The sequence below is a fragment of the Engraulis encrasicolus genome, chromosome 12 (assembly GCF_034702125.1).
Source record: "Engraulis encrasicolus isolate BLACKSEA-1 chromosome 12, IST_EnEncr_1.0, whole genome shotgun sequence".
NCBI classification, from domain to species: domain Eukaryota; kingdom Metazoa; phylum Chordata; class Actinopteri; order Clupeiformes; family Engraulidae; genus Engraulis; species Engraulis encrasicolus.
The window spans coordinates 17823280-17847873 of record NC_085868.1 but is presented as its reverse complement, the minus strand read 5'-3'; the positions used below and the strand labels follow the sequence as shown (position 1 = coordinate 17847873).

The 24594-nt window shown below is 41.8% G+C and overlaps 1 protein-coding gene across 1 annotated transcript; it reads right to left on the bottom strand.

Annotated features, from left to right (window-relative positions):
* Window positions 1-805: 805 nt before the first annotated feature.
* Window positions 806-23757, bottom strand: LOC134459379 (eIF5-mimic protein 2-A). Its single transcript, XM_063211722.1, has 12 exons — window positions 23649-23757; window positions 20226-20299; window positions 19802-19978; window positions 16209-16303; window positions 15838-15903; window positions 15126-15261; window positions 14694-14803; window positions 13712-13882; window positions 6080-6226; window positions 5034-5172; window positions 3939-4061; window positions 806-1780 (listed from the first exon to the last, which is right to left on the bottom strand). Exons 2-12 carry the CDS (start codon window positions 20287-20289, stop codon window positions 1749-1751), a joined length of 1260 nt encoding a protein of 419 aa, XP_063067792.1. The 5' UTR covers window positions 20290-20299; window positions 23649-23757; the 3' UTR covers window positions 806-1748.
* Window positions 23758-24594: the final 837 nt, after the last annotated feature.

The following is a 24594-nucleotide window of genomic DNA, read 5'->3' as shown; positions in this document are numbered from 1 at the left end:
ACCCCTGCAGGTCCAACTCCATAACCTTGACCACCAGTTGATGTGTGTTCACATAAATTTCATTTAAAGTCTTTCAGCCTTGCTTTTGTTGAGTTAGAAAGTGGGAAGTCAAAATTCGCCCAGGATCCAAAAAAAATCCTGGATCCGGATCGTGAATAGGTCTTCATATTTGGAATAGTGAACTTCCATATCTTATTCAGGAAACTGAAGTGCATAGCGTGCAGACAGCATGCCCTCCTCATAGCCAGTAAAAAGGTTATAGTCTACTTTAGTAGGTTACCAAACAGGTTAAAGGTGCACTGTGCAATATTTTTTGTAGTTTATTTCCATAACTCATGCTGCCCAATCACAAATACAAAATAAAGTAGAGTAACTTTATTGATCCCGGGGGGGAATTAAGGTGTCAAGTAGCTACATTAATACACATAATGCCCACATGGACATTTCAAGACACATATAATAGTTAATAGTCAGGGAGGGAGAAAATAAATGTTACTTTTTTCACAAATACTTACTGCCACCATCAAATCTAAGTATTTCTTATTACTGGGAAAATTGCACTTTTACACTTCTCCATGTCTGCCATTTTGACTTTCCAGAAATATAAATTTTTAGTTAAATTTACTGTACTTTGGTCATACAGTACTAGTAATTACTGTATTATTTAGTTCATATGTATGAAAAAAAAACAATAGGCACTACAGTTTCATTGAGCAGCATAGTTGCAATATCAACTCTGGCCACCACCCTTTACGGTGCACCTTTAAGACAAAGGTGCTTTTGGGAAGAAATGACAACAAGAGAGTCAGATGTACCTCAGTGTCTTTATTAGATTTTAAAAAAAAGAGGGCGGTCCTTTCATCAGATTGAAGAAATTCATGACATCAATTGAAAGGGTGGCAAACATCCTACATTTGACGTCTGTGCAAGTAATGGGGAGAGAGAAGAGGTGGGGGGCCTTGATTAGCATGGGTGGGGATGGGGATGGAGTGGGTTACTGGTAAGTTTTAACTGTCACCAGTTTTGTCATAATTAGATCGGTAATTTGTTTTAATGTTCTGTACAATTTCATAACAGAAGGAAAGAGGAGGGGGAGGAAGGAAATTGCTATCCAATGGCTCATTTAGGAGAGTTATGACAAGAGCAAGGGCTTAGAGCTTTGGCAATAACTTCCCAATGAGGACAATTCACCAGGGAATCTGTAGGGGGCGCTAAAAGGCATCGGCACAATAATACAAAAGACTGGTGAGAGCGGGTGGGGGAAAATAACAAATAAAACTTGTCATTTGAGAGCTGATAGAATGCGTAGAAGTTTGCTAGTTAAGTTGAAATGGAATGTACATAATTTCGATGCAACAAATTATTACTACAATTATATCAATAGTAAAAAAAATAATAATAAAAATGGTCAATTTCTTAAATGTCAAACACCTTGAAAGCTCTAAGAGGTGAAATGATTTATTGGGTTTGACTACTCACAAAATTGTGCTGGGTGAACTTTAATGTAAACCTTTCGGATTAGAAAAAAAAATATTACAATGAACCTTGTGTTTAAGCCCTTAAATGACATCTAAATGTTATGTTTGAGAGAAAGAGAGAAATAAAGACCTGGAGGTAGAATCAGAAATCAAAACATTTAAAAAAGAAAAGCAAAAAAAGACAGACAAGCACTTCTGTAACGAAACATTCTACTGCTCCCATAACTGGTCTTATTCCCAAGAGTTGGGTTGGTTTTATATGGTGAGGTTTTAGTCCCCCTCTTCCTCATCAGACTCAGATTCTGTAAGAAACAAAACACACACACAGAGAAACAGAAAGAAAGAGGGTTAAACAAGTTCAAATTACCGTATCCAAATCTTGCAAGTCAATATTCAAAACATCCTGACTGTTGTAATAGCTGCTTCACAGAAAGGAACTCGCAGCTCATGGTTGCTAGGCATTAGAGGATGACATTTTTCGGGAATTTCCGTGGGACACATGATTCCTGCGGGATTCACGTGAAACAGGAGTCAAACATTTATCCATCTCGTGATTGGGACAGGACAGGAATAATATTCCACGGGAGTGGGCAGGAGCGGGAAGGGTTAAATAGGATGATTATTGTTCTGATTATTTCAAACCTTTCATTCGCATTTTCGCTCCTTGAGTGCATGATTGCGAGAGCTGCGCATTTTCCTTGACTCCTGCGGGAGGTCCTCGCATAGCCTACACTGCCTGTCCGACAATGTCAATGCGTCAATGGGAATGCGCTATAAAAACGGTCCTCAATGTTATTTGAATGTTGAATTCCATGTTGGCAATAATTGAGGAACTTCTGTCCCTGTGGCAAACAGACCAGAGAAAGAACAACAGACTCGCATGGCATCAGTCAAAGCGCGCACGATTGATTTAATCTCATCCTTCTTTGTCAGTTGATTTTTGTGTGCTGTGCTAAAACTTCTACAGCTTTTCAAAAAAGGACGCCTGGTTAAAACGTTCAAATAAGGCAGGCAGGAGTTCGCATTGTTGACACGAAACCTCTTGAATCGGATAGTGAAATAGCCACTTGTAGAACTACTGGGTTTGCAGGCTCGTAAGACGTTGCCGTTATGGCATTTCCCAATCAACTCCGCAATAACAGGAAATTTAACTGAGGCTAATTTAGCACAGAATGCAATCGTAATCAAAGTAGTCAAGATGTAGTTCTAGTATGAGGAGGATTCAGAAGTAGTGTTCAGTGCGCGTCTGCTGTGAGTGTCAAAAAGCGCAGCCAACAAAGTTAGGGAAGTTCTCTGCTCCGCCTCCCTGCTTTATTAGAACTGCACGCCGTTTCACCCCATGTGTTTTAAGTCAAACGCTGTCATGAAACCGTTGGATTAGCTTATAGTATGCTTAGATTTAGTCAGGCTACTAGTTCAGTAGCCTAACCAGTAACCAGCATCATGAAGTTGACCTAGGTAAACTCATGCTTACTGAACTAGTAGCATGACTAGTCTTAACTAATCCAACTGGTTTCATTACAATAGCCTACTATTAATCGTAGCATCTGATTTCCTCCCCGTTTTTTGTTGCACAGAGAAATGGCATATAGGCCTACTGTAGGCTATTGATTAGTGCATGAAGATGTAGGTGCCTCCCCCTCCTGTAGTATAATAATAATAATAATAATAATAATAATAATAATAATAATAATAATAATAATAATAATAATAATAATAATAATAGGGCCTAATAATAAACATGGGGAAAAAACTTTTTTTTCTATTAGGCTACCCAGGGTTTCTCCAGACCCCCATTAGCTTGTGTATAATTGTATTGGCTATTATTATGGCTACAACTGCTTACTAGGAGGCAAATATGCATACAGGTAACAACATACAAAAAAAAATACAGGAGTGGGACAGGAGTGGGAGTACTTTTGAGCAGGAGCGGGCAGGATTGGGAGTCGTTCCACACAGGACAGGACAGGATTTTTTTTTTTTACTCTGGACCAGGATTGGGCAGGACAGGATTTTTTTTCTGGGAGCGGGACAGGAGTTAAAATCCACTCCCGTGTCATGCTCTACTAGGCATTACCAGTTCTCATTCTACAAAAACAAGATCTCTTACCAGCAGTGTGTGAGCTAATATTGTGTCATTTTTTTTAAGCATCACATCGTCTACACTGAACTATCATGAAGTGTACACTCACACACAGACTGCCTGACAGTATAGCTATTATTGTCTCGTCTAGTTAACTAATTTTACATTAGATAAATCCAATGATATATTCACACAATAGACCCATCCGTTTTAATCGTAGTCATCACACACACACCCGTCCCGGTTCCCCCTGATTGTTCCGGTTTTTAATGGTCTGTCCGGAGGGGTTGGGGGGGGGGGGGGGGTTGCGCGTTTTCCCTGGCTCAATTCATTGAAATGTCCCAACACACACACACGCATGCACGCACACGTCTTACCCTCTTCAGCGTTTTTCAGCCATTCCACAAATTTCTTCATCTGTTCCAGGAACACACTCTTGCCCTTGGCCATGTGGGCTTCTGTATACCACTTCAAAATGGCTTCCTCGCTCAGAACATCCGCTATAGTAATCAATCAAATCAAAATTATTTAAACAGCACACTATTAAACAATACTGTCATTCAATGTGCTAGAGAGTAGAGAAAGAGAATAGAGAAGGAGAAAAAAAAAAAACGATACTGTATTTTAGATGGTAGATAACCATCACCAAAGGCAGATGAAAATAAAGCTGTTTTTAATTTCTTTTAAACAAGATACTGCTGGGGCAGTTCTAATTTGAACAGGAAGCTGGTTCCAGCATTTGGCAGCATAATGACTAAATACCATTTCACCCCGTCTGGATTTAACCCTTGGCACAGCCAGTTGAGGAGACTCTGAAGATCTAAGACATTAGGATGATATTGCTCTATCATATCTACAATATACCTAGGGCCTAAGCCATTTAGTAAACAAACATTAGGTTGCCTTACATTTTTCTGGGAGGCATTTTCAACATCTATACATGCCCCTTCCACGTTAGGAGGCATATCACTGAGCTATAAGCTTACTGCAAAACCAAGGCCTTTCTCTCTCTGCTCTCTCTAAGTTGCAGGAATTGTCTAATTTGTACATTGACAAACCTCCTCAGTTAAGATTAAGTAATACAGTTGCTGCACAATTAGGGCAGCAATGTAATTTTAATTCCATTACATGTTCTCAATTTTTTTTAGGGAAAAGAGAAAAAGAGTTACTTAGCATTTCGTTCATGAAAGCAACTACTACGACTTGTCACAATGCTAGACTGAACGTTGCTTGTCTTTATGATCCTTACCTTCATACGCAAATCAATCTATCCATGACTTCCACCTGAATACAACAATGCACCGATCCCTGCAGAAGGGACTGACCCTTCATAGAGGAGCGTTACAATCTTGAAACGTTCTTCAATAAAAGTTACAATGCACTGTGCAGCAATTCTCCTTTGTAGAGGCACACAATGATCTTATCAAACACTTCCAATGAAGTACATCCATGAGCTCCTGGATATAACTCACCTTTGTAGAGGAGCACGACGATCTTCTGGAAGGAGTTCATGAAGTGGATGTTGTCGTAGCAATACTCCTGGATCTTCAGCAGGAGGGTGATCTCAGACTGACCCTGGGAGGTGAAGGCGTTCAGGAGAGGACTGTATTGCTGCCGAACGAGGAGGGGAGACGTGTTAAGAGTAGAGTAGTTACTGGGTATTGCTTAAAGCGAAGTGTCCTAGCCTTGCTAGGATGAGACATTAGAGTAGAGTAGATACTGGGTATTTCTTAAAGCGAAGTGTCCTAGGCCTTGGTAATCTAATTTTCGGATGATATGACATGATATGATGATGGAGAATATTCCTTATCAAGTTTTCCACTTTCTGTACCTAAACTTAGCATGGTTTGACTGTCAAACAGTCTGGCGAAAACGAAGAAGGATCAGTCTCAGTGGACGGTGGGCGATGGTCTGATCTTACTCTGCCATTTTAATTCACTGGAGTTCCGAATTCAAATTAAAACCCATATTCTGCTTTATTAGCATGACTGATAGGATAAAGTGTCGCAAAAGCATACAAATAACAAAACAAACGTGGGAATAGTGTTACCTTAACCAATCAGTAACAGAGTTTCCGGGTGAATTCAGCATCACCACTCTCAACTATTTGCTGATTGGCTAACCAGTGAGCGAACCGAGCTGGGAGGGTTTTGCCAGACTAGGTGCGGAGCCAAAGAGTGCATTGCAATATGCGACCTTGCCTCCTCCACTTGCTTCTTGTCATGATGACATCACTGACAACAGCATTATATTTCAATATCTTGCAAAAGCTCAATTGTAGAGTCTTTTTCTCATTTGGTGGATTTGGATTTGGATGGTGAATGAAAAACAGTCCCTCAAAAGTTGTTGTGGCTAGGCTGACAGCTGGGAAACTTTATCGTTTTCTCCACGGAGGAGGGGCCAGGAGGCGGGACGAGGAGACAAGCACAAGTGGCGGAGGCAAGGTCGCATATTAAAACCCACTCAAAATCTTTGGGTGGAGCACATAAGATGGCGTCGCCGGGCTAGTGTGCTGTACCTTCAGGTGTTTGATGGCTTGTTCTGTGACCAGCTCCTCCTTCTTATTCCACTCTACGGAGCTCATGACGCTGCTCCACACGATGCCGATCATCGACTGCTCCGAGATGTTGGTCTTTGTCATCTCCTCCCTCACATAGGTTATGATCTATAACACAGCACAGGAAGAAGACATTAACACGACTCGTCTCCTCCCTCACAACACAAGAAGACATTAACACGACTAGTCTCTGGCACACCCGTGTGTGCATGCGTGCGTGTGCGCGCGCGTGTGCGAACCAGTTTGAGAACCACTGATCTATAGCACAACACAAGAAGACATTTAACACTCGTCTCCATACCTCACATAGGTTATTATCTATAGTCAACATAAAATTACACTTAGCTGATGCTTTTGTCGAAAGCGGCTTCAAATTGTTGACAGGGTACAGGGACAGGGTATTGGTTATAGGCCCTGGAGCAACATGGGGTTAGCTGCCTCACTCAAGGGCACTTCAGCCATGGATGAAGGTGCTAGTAAAGGTGGGATTTCAACCTGCAACCCTCTGGCCAGCACTCTTACTATTAAGCCATGGCTGTCCCATTCATGGGCGCAGATAGCGGGGGGGAAGGGGGGGACATGACGTACCCAGATTTTCATTCACCTGGATCCGTCCCCCTCACCTTTTTGGAGAAAATATTTGATTTCTGCCTTTGCATTTTGCAATGTGTGAAATAGCGCCTCCCTGGACCATTCACTTTCATATGTGGCAAAAAAACGGTATTACACCATATATATCTATTTTTTGATTGGCTAACAGCCACTGAAGTCCCAGATTTGAAGCGCCATAAACAGAGCTGGCTTTATGAAGGAAGTGGAGCGAAGAGCAGACGTCATATTTACATTACATTTTTGGCTCAGACCAGTTGCTTGCTTTTATAATTAAAGTTAATCTCGAGGATAGTCCCATTCTTGCTAGCTATGATGTGGATTACAAAAACTGTGGAACGTGAATGATGATGGTGGAAACGCGTGGATTAAAAGTTGGGATAAATAGTTCTACTGCGGTCAAGACAACTTTTAAGGTAAGGTCAATAATAGGTTCATGTCCGCTGTGACGCTGTTTGTAGCCTAGTTGCTGATGTTAGCTGATGTTAATTGTTCAGAAGGGCTTTTTGGTCTCTTTGTCGCCTGTTTTCGAGTGAAAAGACATCTTTGTTGGGCCATGCCATGACAGCTGTCAATCAAGTAGGCTAGCCTAACGCAGGTAGCTGTCGTGTTCACTGTCCCTGGTCTGTATGCTGTCAACGTCTGACTTCATTAATTTTTTAAGGAGCTCCTTTTTGGAATGATGACTGCGGTGGTGTTAATCTGTTGGACGCATTTACTGTGAATTGTTGTTAAGCGGTACTACAACGCAAACGTGTGGCTTGTATAGCGGTGGAGTGTAGATGCAATTGAAACGCAGCGTGGTAGAAAAATGACTGAGTAGAACTAGTAGCAAGGAGGTTGTCTTAAGAGCTCAAGATCACCATTTAAATGCGCCGCTTTTATCAAAAATGTCTAATCTGGGGGAGACCCCAATATCACACGCCCCAAAACCGCGCCTGGATTGAAGTTGTGTTTTACATGCAATAGGCCTACCACCGCGAGACTGGTCGTCTTAAAATGTCTACAGTACTAAATCACACACTGTTGCATAGCCTGCTGTAGGCCTACATTAGTAGTACAACGTGAAATTTGTTGACACAGTTGTCCTGTTTAAAGGTTGAATTGGTTGGGAAAGTACTGTAGCACTTGCTGATGGGATGGGAGAGGTGTGTTTAGAAGCGCGCGCAGGGGCGGGTGAGTCTTGGTGGGAGGGAGACTCGTGCACATTCTCAGTAGAATCTGTAAAGCTGGAGCGGTTTAAACATTTGTTAAAAAATATAATGTATCAAGATTTAAAATAGTTAATGTAGTAGACCTACAAAAGCAAATAAAATTATTTAGCGGAAGATGAATATGCCACTAACAATAAAAAAAAATGATATTCAGTGTACAATAATAATCCTCCCCCCCCCCCCCCCCTATTGTGAAAATGTCCCCCCAAAGATGCAGGAAGGGTATGGTTCTCTGTTCATCTGTAGTGATGCTCCGATCAATCGGCTGCCGATCATGATCGGCCGATAACGCCTAAAAATCGCTGCAACACCAAACGGTAGAGGGAGAGAGGGAGAGTGGACGGTCAAAATTTAAATTCTACAATCTATGACGGTGACACAGAGAAAGGGGGGCTTTTTTCGCAGACACGCTGTGTTGTGCATGTTGCCTGTCTTTCAAGTGAGACGTTTTTTATCTTGTTACTTGTATATCCTAATCAAGTGTTTCAGTTTTAATGTAATTTGCGATTGACTAGTCTTCGCCAGTTTGAGTTATAGTGTGTAGTTGCCTCGGTCAGCACCCAACAACTTCACGTTGTCAGCTCAAACATATCAACCTTATTGTTCTTTAAAGTTGTAATTGACAGCCAGTCAAATAGCATGATAGGCTAGTCGCTGAAACACCAAATGGCGACAGATGAGGGAGAGCCTGAGAGAGAGACAGTCAGAGTTGTAGCGTTGTGGACGGTGACAGAGAAAAGAGGGGCTCTCCTCACAGACAGGCTGTTCATTTAAAGCGACAGTGTTTTTTTTTGTTTCTTGTATGGAGAAGACTATCCTAATGTAATATTTCAGCTTCAATTCAATCTTAAATAGTTAAGTAATTCTATGCAATAACTTATACATTATTTTGATTAATACTGCAGGCTTAGGCTATATTACCAATACTGAAGGATAATAATAATACTACTACTACTTACTACTACTAATAATAATAGGCCCACATTGTGAAACCGACATGTGCAAATGTGACCCACCACCACGAAACCAGGCATAAGTCTCTGGATATCAAAAATGAGTTATCTGTGTGGATTGATAGAGCAGAACACAAGGTTTATTATGGTGAAAAAATTATGTTTCTATCATAAGTAGAACCAAAGTTACGGAAATTTTACTTTTGGAGTTTGGACATATTTCGCGAAACGCCTTTTCGAGAAATCGGCCGTCAAAGTTTTGGACTATTTTATAGGTATAAAGTCCTTAGCAACGCATATTAATTATCATCCGATTGACATGAAATTTTCACAGATGATTAATGACACTATGACGGACATGTCACAGAAGTTTTGTTTCAATCAAAGAACTTTAACCTATTATTTAAACGGAAACTAACTTTTCCATCCAAATGGAATTATGGGGAAATCATCCACCTGAAATATGATCATCTTATATCACCAATTCATGCTCTCATACTGTATCTGTCTTCATGTTATGCCTTAAAGAAAGTGTAAGCCCAACTGGGAAACCCCTACTACCTTTGTCATTGTGACACAGCACTCCACAGCACACAAGTGCACACTGCGCACAATGAAATTGCATTTATGCCTCAAAAGGGGGCAGCCCCCAATGGCACCCCAAAGGGAGCAGTGCGGCAGGACGGAACCATACTCAGGGTACCTTAGTCTTGGAGGATTATGGGGAGAGCACTGCTTAATTACTCCCACACCAACCTGGCGGGTCACGAGTCGAACCGGGAACCTTTGGGATACAGTCTGATGCCCTAACCGCTTACCCATGACTGCCCTACCGCTTACCAATGGCAACCCTAAAAGAACTAAAAAAGACAATTTAACTTGCATATTCAAAATCAAATGTGCTTTATTAGCATGCTTGGAAGTATCAATACTGCCAAAGCTTAAAAAACACAGCATACAGTGCATCAAGGACATGAACATTTAGGTCAATATAGCATTAAATTAAATGCATTTAGCATAAACACATACACACGCCCGCGCGCGCGCACACACACACACACACACACACACACACACACACACATTACTCACGTATTCTCTTGTGTACTTGCCACATATTTACAGATTTAAAAGTTCATCTCCACGCCCACAACCTGTCTATGGGCACTCTCAGAGTCAGTGTAAGATTCAGAGATGCGTCGCTTTCTTCAAGTCTCCACTCTTGTTGGTGCTTGATGGTCCAACAGTTCTTCTCTATGAAAAATAAAAAAATAATGAATTGACAGAAAAAAAGTTTTCAAAACAAAAATAGTTACAGTATACCCTAAGACAGCTACATTTTTTCTCTTTTCCAGCTCAACTGAAATTAATTATTTAAATATAAATCGATATAGCTCATTATATGGAGTAGAATTTTAACAATCGCCGCCCATTGTAAATCAAGATATTAACCTTAAAAGCATTGAAATATGACAGCTGCAGCATAAACATGAAATTCATTAAAAGAATGGCTACCAGCCAACTATGACACCCATATTACAAATAGGTTAGATGACCACAATATTTAAAAGAGAATGTTAATTACCTGTCCCAAGAAGAACATCTTTGTAGCTTTGGTTGACCTTGGTGGCAGTGTGAACTGAAGGCAGGGGCTGTAGATCATCACGTTTAAATCCAGGGACATGTCCAGTGAGCACTAGGGCATTTTGTGAACCTTGTTGTTGGATGAATGTCACCTCTCCTTTGATGTTGTCCAGCTGAAGGGATCTCGAGACATTTTTCTCCCTCCTGTCCTGTCCCAGTGGAGTACCATTTCAGTAAGCCTGTTAGTCTTTCCTTGCTGATGCTGGAATAAAATAATAGGAATAGTATGTTAAAAATACCATTCCAGTTAACTACAGGTAGAATAGTTGCATATACTCTCAGTATTATTTTAAGTTTAGCCCATTTCAAAACGAGGAGTATGTTATCACTAAAGGCATGCACTGAGACGTTTTTCTAGAGCTCCATTATACCCACACATACATGTCATGCAGATGAAATCTGGAGGTTTAAAACGTAAAAATCAAGAAACAGAAAGTGTCCTCTGCTATGTAACTAAGTTGCACACTAACTTACCAAAGATTATTGGTCTTTTCATAGCCAGAATTGGGAGATACGTCCACGGTAAAATTTCGCATTGGTCTTCTCCACTGCTGAATCTGTTCCCAGTTCGTGCACTCGATCGTCTTTTTCATCATCAAAGGCATCCCAGTCTTCATCAGACTCCCAGTCGCCTTTGTCCTTGTCATTGTTGTCCAAAAATGAGGAGTAAATACGGCTATTTACGAGACGAAACATTAATCAAACTTGCAATAACACTAACCATGCTGGTTTGTTGCGGATGTAAGTGAGAGAACTGCGCATGCCCGTAGAGCACGCGGTGGGCGTTTGACCAATCACGGAGCTTGATCTTGAAAGGCATAGCAACAAGAGGGTTTGGTTTACTCATTTGATTGGCTCTTTTAAAAGAACTACAAAATAATATCGCCATTTGACCTACGTGATTGGACAGGGCATTTCATTAGCTTTCTCCTCGTACCAAACACTTGGATGATCCGCAACAGATCGGAGGTGGTTTCGGTCGGGGAAAAGTGGCCCATTTCGGCTTTCTCTTTGCTCAGTGAAGCCTGAACTTTTGATCACGCTGACATAATTGACATAATAAACATCTTTATTGACCGAATTTGAATGTAATGACCATGGAAATTGAAAATATAAGTGTTAAGGTACCGTTTTCTTCCAAGATGTCAAAACACATAGAAAATCGCTTCCCTGACTAAATTTGGCTGTAGCTCTGAACGCGGCTGCGCGACTTATGCCTGGTTTCGTGGTGAGGGATCACAAATTAAGATTGATTGGTTTATAGATAGAAATTGTATTCAATAAGGATAATTAATATGGCTATTAAAAATATAGGAAATCATTTCTGTGATGGGCAATGATCGGTGATTGGCAGATCAAGACTTTTGGTGATCGTATCGGTGATCGTACCAAAAAATGGCTATCGGAGCATATCTATTCATCTGACTGTATGAGTACATCCTACAATCAAATTTGCTCAGTTTGCACGAGGAGGTGGATGAATTTTGAGCTAATGTGTCAATTTTCTATACAGGTTACACAAACTGAAAACTTTTGGAGGCCAAGGCTTCCCAAGTTGGTCGCAGAGGCATGAGAACTGACAACCTTGTATCATAAAGTTCCACCAGTTTTTATTCCTTCTGTAGGGTGGTCAGGTGAAAGGCAGGAGATTTTATTTTCCATTAAGAGTTTTCATTAAATGAAAAGTGAGAAAATGTCGCAGCATATATTTTTAAAATACCATTACAGTGTAATAATAATAAAAAAATATATATTTAAAAATCTATGCATGGTGCAACCTTTTCTCACATCCTAGTTTAACAATAATTTGGTCAGCATTCTAAAAAGAAGTTGGGTGTTGGGTGAAGCCTGCTGCTCCAACTTTTATTAGTTTTCATTAAATGTAATTTTGCTTTGCCACTAAATAGCCTTCCACTACACTTAGTTCTCTCCTTTCACCTTAACGACAACCTGAGCAAGTGATTTATTCCCCATTCATTCCCCCTCATTAGCCAGGGCTTGGACACAATCCAAACCAATTTTCTGGTAACTGGTTACTTTAAAAAAAAAAAAAAGAAAAAAAAAGATAAAATCAGGAGGACAACAAAGTCTTGAAAATTTTCCTTGATGGTAGCAAATGAAAATGGGTTGAATTAAACAAAACATTGCTTCTGATGGCTCCACAGCCCTGTTGGAAGTCCGCCATCTTGAAAGTGTAGGCCTCCAAAATGTAATCAGCTATGCACCCCTTACGTCTTTGACATCTGCCCCCATATTAACATCTCAAGGAAAAAGGGAGCTATAGGTGTAGGAGTGCATTGAAGCAGGTGGGCAGCTAGCCAGCCTTACGTCTGAAGTAGTTGAAAAATTGCTGTTGAAAAGATGTTGAAAAAACCCAATATTTTGATTGAACTGTATCTTTGCCCATATCCAAGCCTTACATCTTTGAAGTTGTCGAAAATACAAAACCCAGTAACGCCATCTTTGCCCATCGCTGACGGTAGGGACACAGAGACGCGAATTTGGCCAAGCAAAGCGAACTTCGCCATTCATTCCTATGAGGGAGGCGAAGGCAAGCGAATAGGAGCGAAGCGAAGCAAAATTATTTAACAAAGTTTAATATTATGTAAATGAGGTGCGAATTTCGCCTGGCGGCGGCCAATCACATCAATAACATGACTGTTTCATTCCATTTGATTCGCCCCGACGACCTGATGACGGTTGAGCTGTCAGAATGGAATACTGAATTTCACCTCTATTCACCTCGCTCGTTTCGCCTGCTATGTGTCCCTCACGTGAGCCTTACGTCTTTGAAGTGCTGTCCCCCATCCGCCTCCATGACCGTTGCGCCACAGTGCTCCCTTGGGGCGCCAATGAGGGCTACCCCCTTGCACGGATGAGGCATAAATGCAATTTTGTTGTGTGCAGTGCACAATTGTGTGCTGTCGAGTTCTGAGTCACAATGACAATGCGAGTTTGAGTTTCCCCCAATCTGGCTTTCTTTCACTTCACTTTCACATCTTTGCCAATCCCAGAGCCTTACCTCTTTGAAGTTATCGAAAATACAAAACCCAGTATTTTGATTATTAACCTGTACCTTTGCCCCTCCCTGAGCCTTACGTCTCTGAAGTTGTCGAAAATACAAAGCCCATTATTTTGATTTAACTGCATCTTTGGCCCTCCCCGAGCCTTACGTCTTTGAAGTTATCCCCGCGGGACATCTGCTCCTGCAGCTCCTTCTGCAGTTCCTTGCGGGCCCCGATGCTCTGCTGGTTGCGGGCGAAGTCGGACAGCTCCTTCAGCCCGGCGTCCGTGAAGTACTTCGAGAAGTGCTCGCAGCTTCGCTTGTTGGCCGGGAAAAGCTCCTGTGTATGGGGGAGGGATTGATGGGAGGGAGGGGTAGAGGGAGAGGGAGAGGGAGGGGTAGAGGGAGAGAGAGAGAGAGAGAGAGAGAGAGAGAGAGAGAGAGAGAGAGAGAGAGAGAGTCTTGGTCAGTCAGCAAGGGCATCGCTGAGAGGCAATGCTTTAGACCAGGGGTCCCCAAACTTTTTTTCTCTGGGGGCCACATTATCGTTCCTGACTGTAATCGGGGGCCGGGATCAATCATGTGGGCTGTATACTAGGCCACTGCCTGTTATAGCCATAATTTCCAGCACAAAATAGTTCATCATTACAAGTGATTTGCAAAAGAAGTGAGTACTTAACATGTTTTTCAATTTGAAATACCACAGGTATTCCTTTTAATATCTAATAACCATGTAAAAATAGCAAGGAAAGGTTAGAAAAATATGGTGATTAACAGTTTATGAGTGATTGGGCCAGTTCAAATGGTGAGGTGCAGAGAGGTGGAGGGCCGGTCAAAGGGGCATGGCGGGCCGCATCCGGCCCCCGGGCCTTAGTTTGGGGACCTCTGCTTTAGAGGATTACAAAAGTGGTGAAAGTGAGAGAGAGTCCTTGATTCAAATCCAATAAAGTTCTTGATGAATTTAGGACAGCCCTGCCTTTTGGGGCCTGTAGCCACAAGCTGGGATGGGCATTGGTGAAATTTAACTAGACATCTGGCTTCAAACAACCAACCACTACCAGCTATCATCAGAACAGGCCTTTAAGTGGATTTGGCTAGTGACATTGTGCGTACAGACACACACACACACATACACACACAACCATACGTACCATCAGACGGTTGTCCATGCCAACCTTACGGAGGCTGCCTGCGACTGAGTTGATGTCCTTCTCGTTGATCCAAGATTTGAAGAGTTTCACCGCGAATGCAGCGGAAACGCCTGTCAGAGGGTAATTGAGGAGAACATGTTAGTGTTTTGACAAACTTCTGTGACAGACTTTTGTCCAAGTTCGAAAGAGAGCTAGGGCATTGAACAGGGGCCAGCGATTCGATTATTTTCGATACTTTAGAATGCCCCACAATGCGCTGCAATTAAATATCCGGATGATACATCAATACATTTCAATGATTATTTACACCCCTAAGAGTGGGTATAGTATTGCACATGGCTGATGTGTGTGTGTGTGTGTGTGTGTGTGTGTGTGTGTGTGTGTGTGTGTGTGTGTGTGTGTGTGTGTGTGTGTGTGTGTGTGTGTGGTTACCTTCCTTGACGAGGTTCTCGTTGTAGAGACTGTTCAGGATGGAGGCGGAGATGTTCCCGTTGGCCAGCAGGATGCCGGTGAGCATGGCCAACTTGTTCCGCTCAGACTCGGTGAACCCCTTCAGAAACAGCAGCAACTACAACACACAAAATATGCTCCCATTGGTATTTTTTCATACATATTTCATATAGGGAAGAGTCATGAATGAGCAGATCTTGAGTCATGTCTACACCCCTCCTTTCTTTGTCCACTACTCCCTGATCTTGACTTCATGTTATGAAGGTGAAGCTGCTTTGCTTGTTTATGTTGTTTTGTTTTGGTAACACATTACTACCTACTTTACAACTACCTATAAACACCTTTATAAGCACTTTCTATATAATTAACTAATTATCAACAAAATTTTTAAAACGACAAATGTTTATAAATGGGCAAGAAATATTATGTTAACACAGCAGACACAGCACAGTCGCATCGGTCCTCGAAGTTTCTCTTCAGTCCTCAAAGTTGATTCCCACTCCACTGTGCAGTTGTAGTTTGGTTCTTACTCATTTACAAACAATTGTTAATGCTTTGTTAAATGATAATTATTATTAAATGTTAATGTGTTTATAAAGGTTTTTTGGGTAGTTATTCTAAAGTGTTACCTTTGTTTTTGTGTTTACTAAAAACCTAATAAAAAAGTTTATGACAAAAAAAGAGCAGATCTTACCTTCTTGATCTCCTCCTCGAACCCCTTCTCCAGGTACTTGTAACGCCTGATCAACTTGTTAAAAACCTACGCAAAACACAAGAACTATGCATTATTATTACAACTTCAACTTTTGCCAAGGCAAATGCATCTCTGCCCTAAGACAGACAGGGACAGACAGCATAAAACTGGCATGAGTGAGCAAGATATTGAAAAGTCAATTTCAACATTTTTAAGCAGTTAAGATGAGCCTAGCTGAACAACAGGACATTTTTTTCTCAACAATTTCACCCAGACCTTCAGACAAAATTCGGCACATAAGCTTATCACGGCATAAGCTCAAACATCATGCGCTATTATCAACAAGAAATTCCTGTATGAATCAGAAATACCTGTGCATAAGCCTGCATGGTTTCCAGGTCTTCGTTTGCAGTGAACAGACAGTAATCCGTGCGGGTCACGTCATCCGACAAAGTGCCACCTGGGGCTGTGGAGCAAGACGCACAAAGAAAATGAGGGAATCCACCATGTTCTTCTATTAGATTATTTACCTCTTAACTTAAACTGGTTTACTGCTGAAACAGATTCTTAGTATAGGCGCACACACACACACACAAACACACACACACACACACACATAGGCCTGGGTATTGATTGACAATTTTCGGTTCCGGTTCCATTTCCGGTTCCTTCGTTTCGGTTCCGGTACCAGAACGGTTCCATTTTCGGTTCCTAGAAACCCTGAATTAAACCTGCAGTTACCCAAAGTGGCCAGTAGATGGCGTAACGGGTCTGTAAATCATGAGTTTCCCTGCCTGCCACAAGGCGGAGCTCCTCGTGACCAATGGCAGGTTAAAGGCATTTAATTCTATACAGCATTCATGAATAATTGCATGCTGCAAGTTGTCCTCTCGGCATGGCTTGGCAAGTATATTAAACGGTTTTGATACTGATAAATGTACTCATGTCTGATTAAAATTGTTCTGCTGTACGGTGCAACTTCACTTCTGGTACCAATCCTATGTCAAGCGTGCCTGACATGATTTTTTAATGTAGCCTACGCTACCCAGTCTGTCGACAGCTGGGGCTTTTCTACTAGGTACTGCAGAACTGTTCTAACACAACTAGGCTTCATAAATAGGCTATTCATGAAACTTGACGGGGTCTCGATGGTGCTGTCTCGCACGCATTTCCATACAGGGACTAGAACTGGGCCGTATGATCAGCTGCTGCAAGTAGCCGCGACAACACTGTGCTTTCACGCCATGGTGAATCTAAGCTAAAGAGTCCTAATCTAAACGATATATAGGCCTAAATATATATATAACCAGCGATCGCCTTCTCCTACAGACATGTGTTAGGGCTTGTTCGAAAGCTGCAAATCTTAGCTTTTTACAGTTTTTTACGGCACGTGTTTATGTTCTTTCATTCAAAAGTTATTGAACTGTAAGCGGCCGCTGTTGCAAGTGAAAAAAATAGCGCTTTCCAACCATTTTTTTTTAATCTCGTCATTTTTTCCTAACAGCCAGCGATCTCTTTAACCTAGACCTACAGACATGTGTTAGGGCTTGTTCGAGAGCTGGGATTCTTAGCTTTTTACAGTTTTTTACGGCACGTTTTTATGTTATTTCATTCAAAAGTTATTGAACTGTAAGCGGCCGCTGTTGCAAGTGAAAAAATAGCGCTTTCCAACCATTTTTTTTAATCTCGTCATTTTTTTCCTAACAGCCAGCGATCTCCTTAACCTAGACCTACAGACATGTGTTAGGGCTTGTTCGAAAGCTGAGATTCTTAGCTTTTTACAGTTTTTTACGGCACGTTTTTATGTTCTTTCAATCCACAGTTATTTAACCTTAAGCGGCCGCTACTTCAAGCCTAAACAATGGCGTTATTATCCAGCCGGATAGAGAGGAAATATTTTTTTCTCGCTGTGTTCTTTGTTCCCTCGAATTAAACCGACGGTCTAAATAGGCTACATTTGTGCGTCCCCAACACAAGACCAGTTCTTTCTAAGTTAGCTCTTTTCATGGAAAAACATGTTTCCAAGGAGTCAGAGACATCTTCCTGAAGAGTCGAGGTCATGGTTGAGGTTGACGGTATAGCATAGTTGAGGTTGACGGTGCCGTTGTAAAGATGCTGCAACTCCGCACGCAAGTTAATCGAATGCAAGAGCAGGTGTTTGAACAGGTTGGATGTATTGCCATTCTTGCATGATAGCCTATTAGTTTATCGCAGATAGGCTATTGCAGCGCGCTCCTTCCTTATCTACTTTCCTGAAATATAGCCACGCTTTCGACGGCATGTTTTTGTTTCTCAATAGTACAATCAGCTGGTTGAATATCAGCTGTCTTATCAATCGTTTAAATGAGGTGCGAAACGGGAAGAGGAGGAGCGTGGTCAGTTTGTGACACTTGTGGCCGCGTGCTTTAACACACATTTGATGGCTCTGACAGTCAGACTTCAGGAACCGAAACGTGGAACCGACAGACAAGGCACGTTTCGATTCCAAGTAGAACCTTAGCTTTTAATTCGGTTCCATCAAAGAATTGAATTTCGGTACCCAGTCCTACACACACACACGCACGCACGCACGCACGCACGCAGGCAGGCAGGCAGGCAGGCAGGCAGGCAGGCAGGCAGGCAGGCAGGCAGGCAGGCACGCACGCACAAACACACACACACAGTGCTGGCTTGTCTAAAAGATGAACCTGTGGTGTCAGATCAGCTACACACACGCCTAGGGCAACAGAGACATACAATTCACACACACACACACACACACACACACACACACACACACACACACACACACACACACACACACACACACACACACACACATTTTTTCTCAAATTCCGTTTTTTCGGATTTATTTTTTGCCAAATCGGATTTTTTTTTTACATTTTTGAACTTATTTTCCCCTTTCACCCCCCCCAACAAAATTTCTTAGTTATTTAGTTCAAGCTGGTGGGTGGACAGAGCCAACCACTCATGGTTGAATGGTAGGTAGAGAAAAATTACCTACTAGCTTTTTGTAATATCAGCCCTAAAAAATATTCCAGGTAATAAGGTAGCTGAAATGTACATGCGCATATATTCTATTAAATACACGTGACGCACCCAACTAGAAGGCGAATTCACTTCTGATGTATTGAAGTTTGACTCGGGCTGCATCAGGTTTTCTCAAATAAGTTTGGCTATATTGCAATATGCAGCTACATTAGATACATTTTTGGTCACGTTATATGTAGGCAATGGCATTAAATAAATAGCCTCGCAAAGTCCCTACCATCTACCGTTTCACACAAACACATGTTTTACAAGACGGCCGTTTTCTTCTGATGATGACTTGACCCTTTTTCAAAGTTGCTGCTAACTTTTAGTCACTATGCTTCGTGGCCAACAAAGTTAACAAGACATGATCAAAGCATTGCCTGATCAGTTTTTATTTTACAGCGGTCACGTCTGTTGTAACAAACTCCAAACTCATGCCTCGCGTCGGATGATTCCATTGTTTATTAAAGTGCAGTGGAAAGCCGCCCGTCTTTTCTGTGTCGCATCGCATTGTCTTGGTAACAGACGGTCAGGACAACGCGTTTACCTGACCTCACCTGTTCTACTAGGCAAAATTTGAGTGCTGTTGAGTATTAAGATTTCTTCAATGCTGTGACGGCCAGTGTTAGGACGCGGGAGACAATCGGAACCGCCGCTTGGGAGAGAGATGCGTTCACTGTCAACATGCGCTGACATGGATCATGGATCTGCATAGAAGTTTTGCGCATCACCTCGCGTGGGCCAGATATGATATCGTGGCCATATTTTGTGTTTGAAATGTCTTTTAGACTGATAAATGATGACGAAAAGAATGGATTTTTAATTTTATAGCGTTTATAACCAAATTCCGTTTTAATGTCCACATTCCGTGATTCCGTCCGTGTTTTCCGTATCGCGGAAATCATAGGGCCCTACACATACACACACTTACCCAGCATGCCACCGGCCACCAGGATGTCGAAGAGAGTCTCAGCATAGCGGCGGTAGTCGAGCTTGGCGCCAGAGGCATCAAGGAATTTTGCCACAGCCTCCAAATCTCTGCCAGATTGATTCAAGCCTTGTACAATACTTTCTTGAAACTGAGTAGGATCAAATCTCTCCTTTTCATCTGTTAGGGGAGGGGAAAAACACACACACACACACCTTTTGATTAGTTTATTTACGAGGACCGATAATTTGAGGAAACAACACACACACACACACACACACACACACACACACACACACACACACACACACACACACACACACACACACACACACACACACACACACACAGTGAAGGGGGAGGATATAACTAAAACGTCTCACAGGTTAACATGTTGCTCACGACAACATTTTGCATCGGAACTTACCTCTTTTCCGAGTCTTAAAACGCTGGCCGGTTAGCGTTGGCTTTTGCTGCTTTTGATTATTCATAAAAGACACCCTGGAATGAACACAGAAACACAGGGTGAGTCTTGCTACTAGAACTACACAAGATATGCAAGTCAAATATCATCATGTGCAAGCATGTTGCCATTCCACTTCTATTCCAACCATAGGCGCCGACTTTTGTTTTGTCCCGTGGGTGCTCACGGTTCCCAACTGGGGGTCGCGACCCACAGAAAGTCCCGTTTGTTTGCCATGCCTTGCTTTCCAACAACATAACCGGTTCATGAGTTGGTGACTTTATTTGAATGAGTAGGCTACATGATAAATGTATTCTAAGCTTATTTATTTAGTTGTGGTTGTCAAATCAATAGGCTATTTTACAATAAAATCGCCTATATTTGAATTGAGATTGAAAATGGAATTGCTTTACATGGTGAAGGGCCTATAAATTGAACGCAAAGCCCAGATCACGCTTGCCGGTGCCTTTTTCTAGACGGCATTATGACTAAAGGTGACCGTGTTTAAAATGAATATAGGCTATAGCACACAGCTGTCAAGCTAGAAGATCAAGATTTTCCTTGAGCATGCCACTAAAGCTAAATCTGCAGTCACTGACTATGCAGTCAGTTACTAAAATGAAACCATGCATGTGAAAGTTGTATGTCTTCAAATACATTTTTATGAAGCATAGCAGCATTGTGCAGTAGCCTAATACAGACGTACAGACGTTCCAAGAGGAACTCAATTGAAAACAATAGCAGCAGCAACGCGGGCGCCCACAGTGAATTCAGACTGGCTTTCAGTCACTTGCAACAGCGTTCATACCACGCACTTCATGCTAGCTACCAGTATGCTCAAACCAGGTCACAAACTCAGTCACAACTAAACCCAACAATGTTAGCAGCCAGAGCCGCATATAGCCTACAATGGCAAAAACATCCAACAGCGCACAACAAGCATGGATATGCAAAGGCTCAACTTGGTCATACCATCACTAAAGACCCATAGAGCATAGAGAAATATCAAATAAACAGCACACGGCGGTGCTACACATGGGATTAGCAGGATGACAGTGACTTACCATTTTGTAGTGGGCTAAACTTTCCAACTGCTATCCTTTGTAAGAAGTCCTAGCTTGTAGTGAAAAGTAGGCTTAGATCCTTCGATAACTTCCATAACTTGTGAAATAATGAGCAACATAATTATACAGCTTCACACGTAGTCTGACTCTGTGATAGAACTACTTCGACTTCGGAACCGTCTGCATAGACACTGCACTGTTCTGAAAACTCCAACTGGGCATTTTTAGTCAAGACTCCAACAGATATTTAGAGTGACAATGAAGCCTTCAACGGAATTTTAGTTATCTATGAGGGTTTTTTTTTTTTTACCATAACAGGCAACGAGCTTTATCAATATCTGCTATCTCGAAGAGGTCTGCTTTAGCAGCACGAGGCAGCACGACTCATCAACAGTCCATTGGGCAAAAGCCCTGTATGCCATAAGGTCAATCCAAACATGTTTCTATGGTTACTGATTGTGTACAAGAGCAAACGGAGAGGACAAAAAACGATTGGCGTGAAATAGCTTACATTAAGCATACAAGATGACATGTTTATCCCCTGACTGTTAACATTTTTATATCGACAAACAATTAAAAACAACAGAAAATAAAGCAATATGTTTAATCTGCCAGAATGGATGGATCATTGTTCTGGAACCAACCCAGGCAGCCGGAAGAGGTCTCGAATTCTCTCGACCCGTCTACCCATCATGCTTTACACAGTTTAGCATCTTCACAAATCAATCTATTTGAAACATTCTCTGACAGACATTAACTAAATATGCCTAAAATGAACGTCAGGATTTCACTTAAAACACAATACTATAATTATAATGTTTGCTTGTAGAGATTCTGCTGCCCCTGTATTATGGAAAGGATTACACTTCACTGCCCACCGTGATGTATTTCAAACAGGATGGGTATATAAGTCTGACAATCTTCTAAATAAGCGTGTAATAGTTAGAACTTCTCTCGCAGATTGTATTGTAGCGCACAAAGTTGGCCATGGGTGCGCATGGTGTGCCCACATTTCCCGTGGGTGCCTATAGATTCCCGTGGGTGCCCGGGCCCCGGAGCACCCCCGAAGTCGGCGCCTATGATTCCAACTATTAAGACAAGGACTCTGCCACTTGATGTGCTGTAAAAATGATGGCAAACGACCAAAAACGTGTTGTTTCTTTATTATTGCTATTATGCGTTTTGCCTTCTCTCTTTTTTGCATAGTTTTTATCTCTTTGTAAAGCACATTGAATTGCTTCCACGTATGAAATGTGCTTTAGAAATAAATGGCCTTGCCTTGCCTCATTGTCATTATAAATGTCTTCCCATTATATATTTTTATCTTATTTTTCTACATGTCAAATGATCAATGTTAAATGTTCATTTGCATTTATTATTAATCACTTATTGTTGCTAGTTCATCACCGTTACCCGTCCTGGCTTACACTTTGATGTCAGTCTGTAAATGTCAGTCCTGTGTATGTCTATGTCCTCGCATGGTATAGAGAGAGAAACGTAATTCCATTTTCCTTAAATGACTTGTGCAAATGAAGAAAGGGGCAATATAAGCTGACTCTTGACTTGCAGTGTTCCATTCTCTGCAAACAAGCCTGTCTCGTGCCCACAAAGACACACCCGGAAGAGAACACAATCGTTAACGTACAAGGTGGGGACATTGTAATGGAGGCCGTCAAACTGGATGGCAGCTTAATGCAGCAAGAACTACTAGGCAGCTGAATAAACAATCAAGAGGGGGAAATGCAACTTCCTTTAATTCACATTCGGGAAGTGCGATTTCGTGTTATGCAGCTATTATAAGCACTGCTGTGTTGCAAAATGCTAGCACCTAGCCGCTGCCTGGATTCAGCATGCTGCTAGAGTCCCCATTGAATGAAATGCCCCGGCAATCTCAGGCTTGGCTTGACACGCTGTGCTTTAATGACGTTAGCAAGTTCGGGCTCTAGCAAGCCGCCTCTGCTAGGAGTTCAAGTCCACGCAGATAGATGATGATATGCATGTCAGATTTGAAGTCCAAGATAACAAGATAGAGCACTGCGGCAAAACAGTGCATACACTACTACACCACATAAAGTCGTCATGATGGAGCGATGACAAATTAGCCCCTGTCCCCTATCTGCCAATTAGCTGACTAGACAGCTTAGCTACCTGCTACTGGCAAACTAGCCAGCTAGCTGGTCAGCTATCATAGTTAAGCAGGCGAGAAATTTTCTGACTCTTGACAAATCATTAGGCTAAGGTCAGTGGGACTAGATGGAAAAAGAGTCATATGGTTTGACCAGCAATATGCAACCACGACTTTCATAAAACACAGTCAACTTACCGAAATTAATGCAGATAAAAAACGGCTGGTAAACCAACGGAGAAATTGACACAATGGAAATTCTCTGCCCCACACAAAACCTTCACAGAAAAGCAAGGTTTCCACTGCGGCTGCGCAGTGTGTGCAGGCCTGTTAAAACAATGCAGAGTCGAACATTTCGTTAATCTGTGAATGAAGTGATGGAAAATCCTCTGCCTTTATATGATAACAATACATAAGGTATATTTTATGATATTTTAAGTAACAAATAAATAACAGAACATATTCCAAATGGTTATTTTTGGCCCATTCAATTATATGCACACCCCTCGTGGAGAGCAATTGGCAAGTTCCAGGTGAGCCGAACAATTTTCAAGTCAGAGGAGGATGGTGATGTACATTGTGGTTTATCACAGAAATATTTCCCTTTATTTTATCAGTCGATCAGTCAAGGAGTTCCATTTGAACTATGTTTTCACCTGGACTGATCAGTATGCTTTCCCATTGTCTAAGGACAGCACATTCAAGCATTTTACTCTGATTAGATTGTTTTGTTTGTTTTTGCTTTATTTAGGCCTACTTAGTTTCATTTAGGCCTACTTACTGGCATACAAGGCCTACAATTAGTATAGGCCCTAGGCCTACTTATTTTTTTCATGCTGCAACTTGAGACGTAGCCTACTTTTACAACTAGAAGGCCTAAAGTGGGTAAACGCAGCTAGGCCTAAGGCCTACACACAGCCTTCTGAAAGGAATAGGCCTATTATAGTATTACTTACCTCCCTCCTCCCAGTACAATATTGAATTAAATAAAAAATCCCTACTTTCATGTTAAAGGGACACTCCACCCATTTACATTGGCTTTCCATTGCTAGACACCAGTCATCCTTTTGAATGGTCGTGCAACACTCTCAATTCCCCCCTGAGACAGGAGAAATCCGTATTCACCTCTTAAAGAGCCACTAGG

What these genes read in the sequence shown, in the direction of transcription:
- LOC134459379 (XM_063211722.1), bottom strand. Translation starts at nt 20,289, where the DNA reads ATGAATAATCAAAAGCAGCAAAAGCCAACGCTAACCGGCCAGCGTTTT. An exon ending in CGTCGTGCTCCTCTACAAAG is followed by an intron (nt 4,062 to 5,033) that starts GTGAGTTATATC and finishes TGATTACTATAG; the next exon opens with CGGATGTTCTGAGCGAGGAA. An exon ending in GCTGAAAAACGCTGAAGAGG is followed by an intron (nt 1,781 to 3,938) that starts GTAAGACGTGTG and finishes TGTTTCTTACAG; the next exon opens with AATCTGAGTCTGATGAGGAA.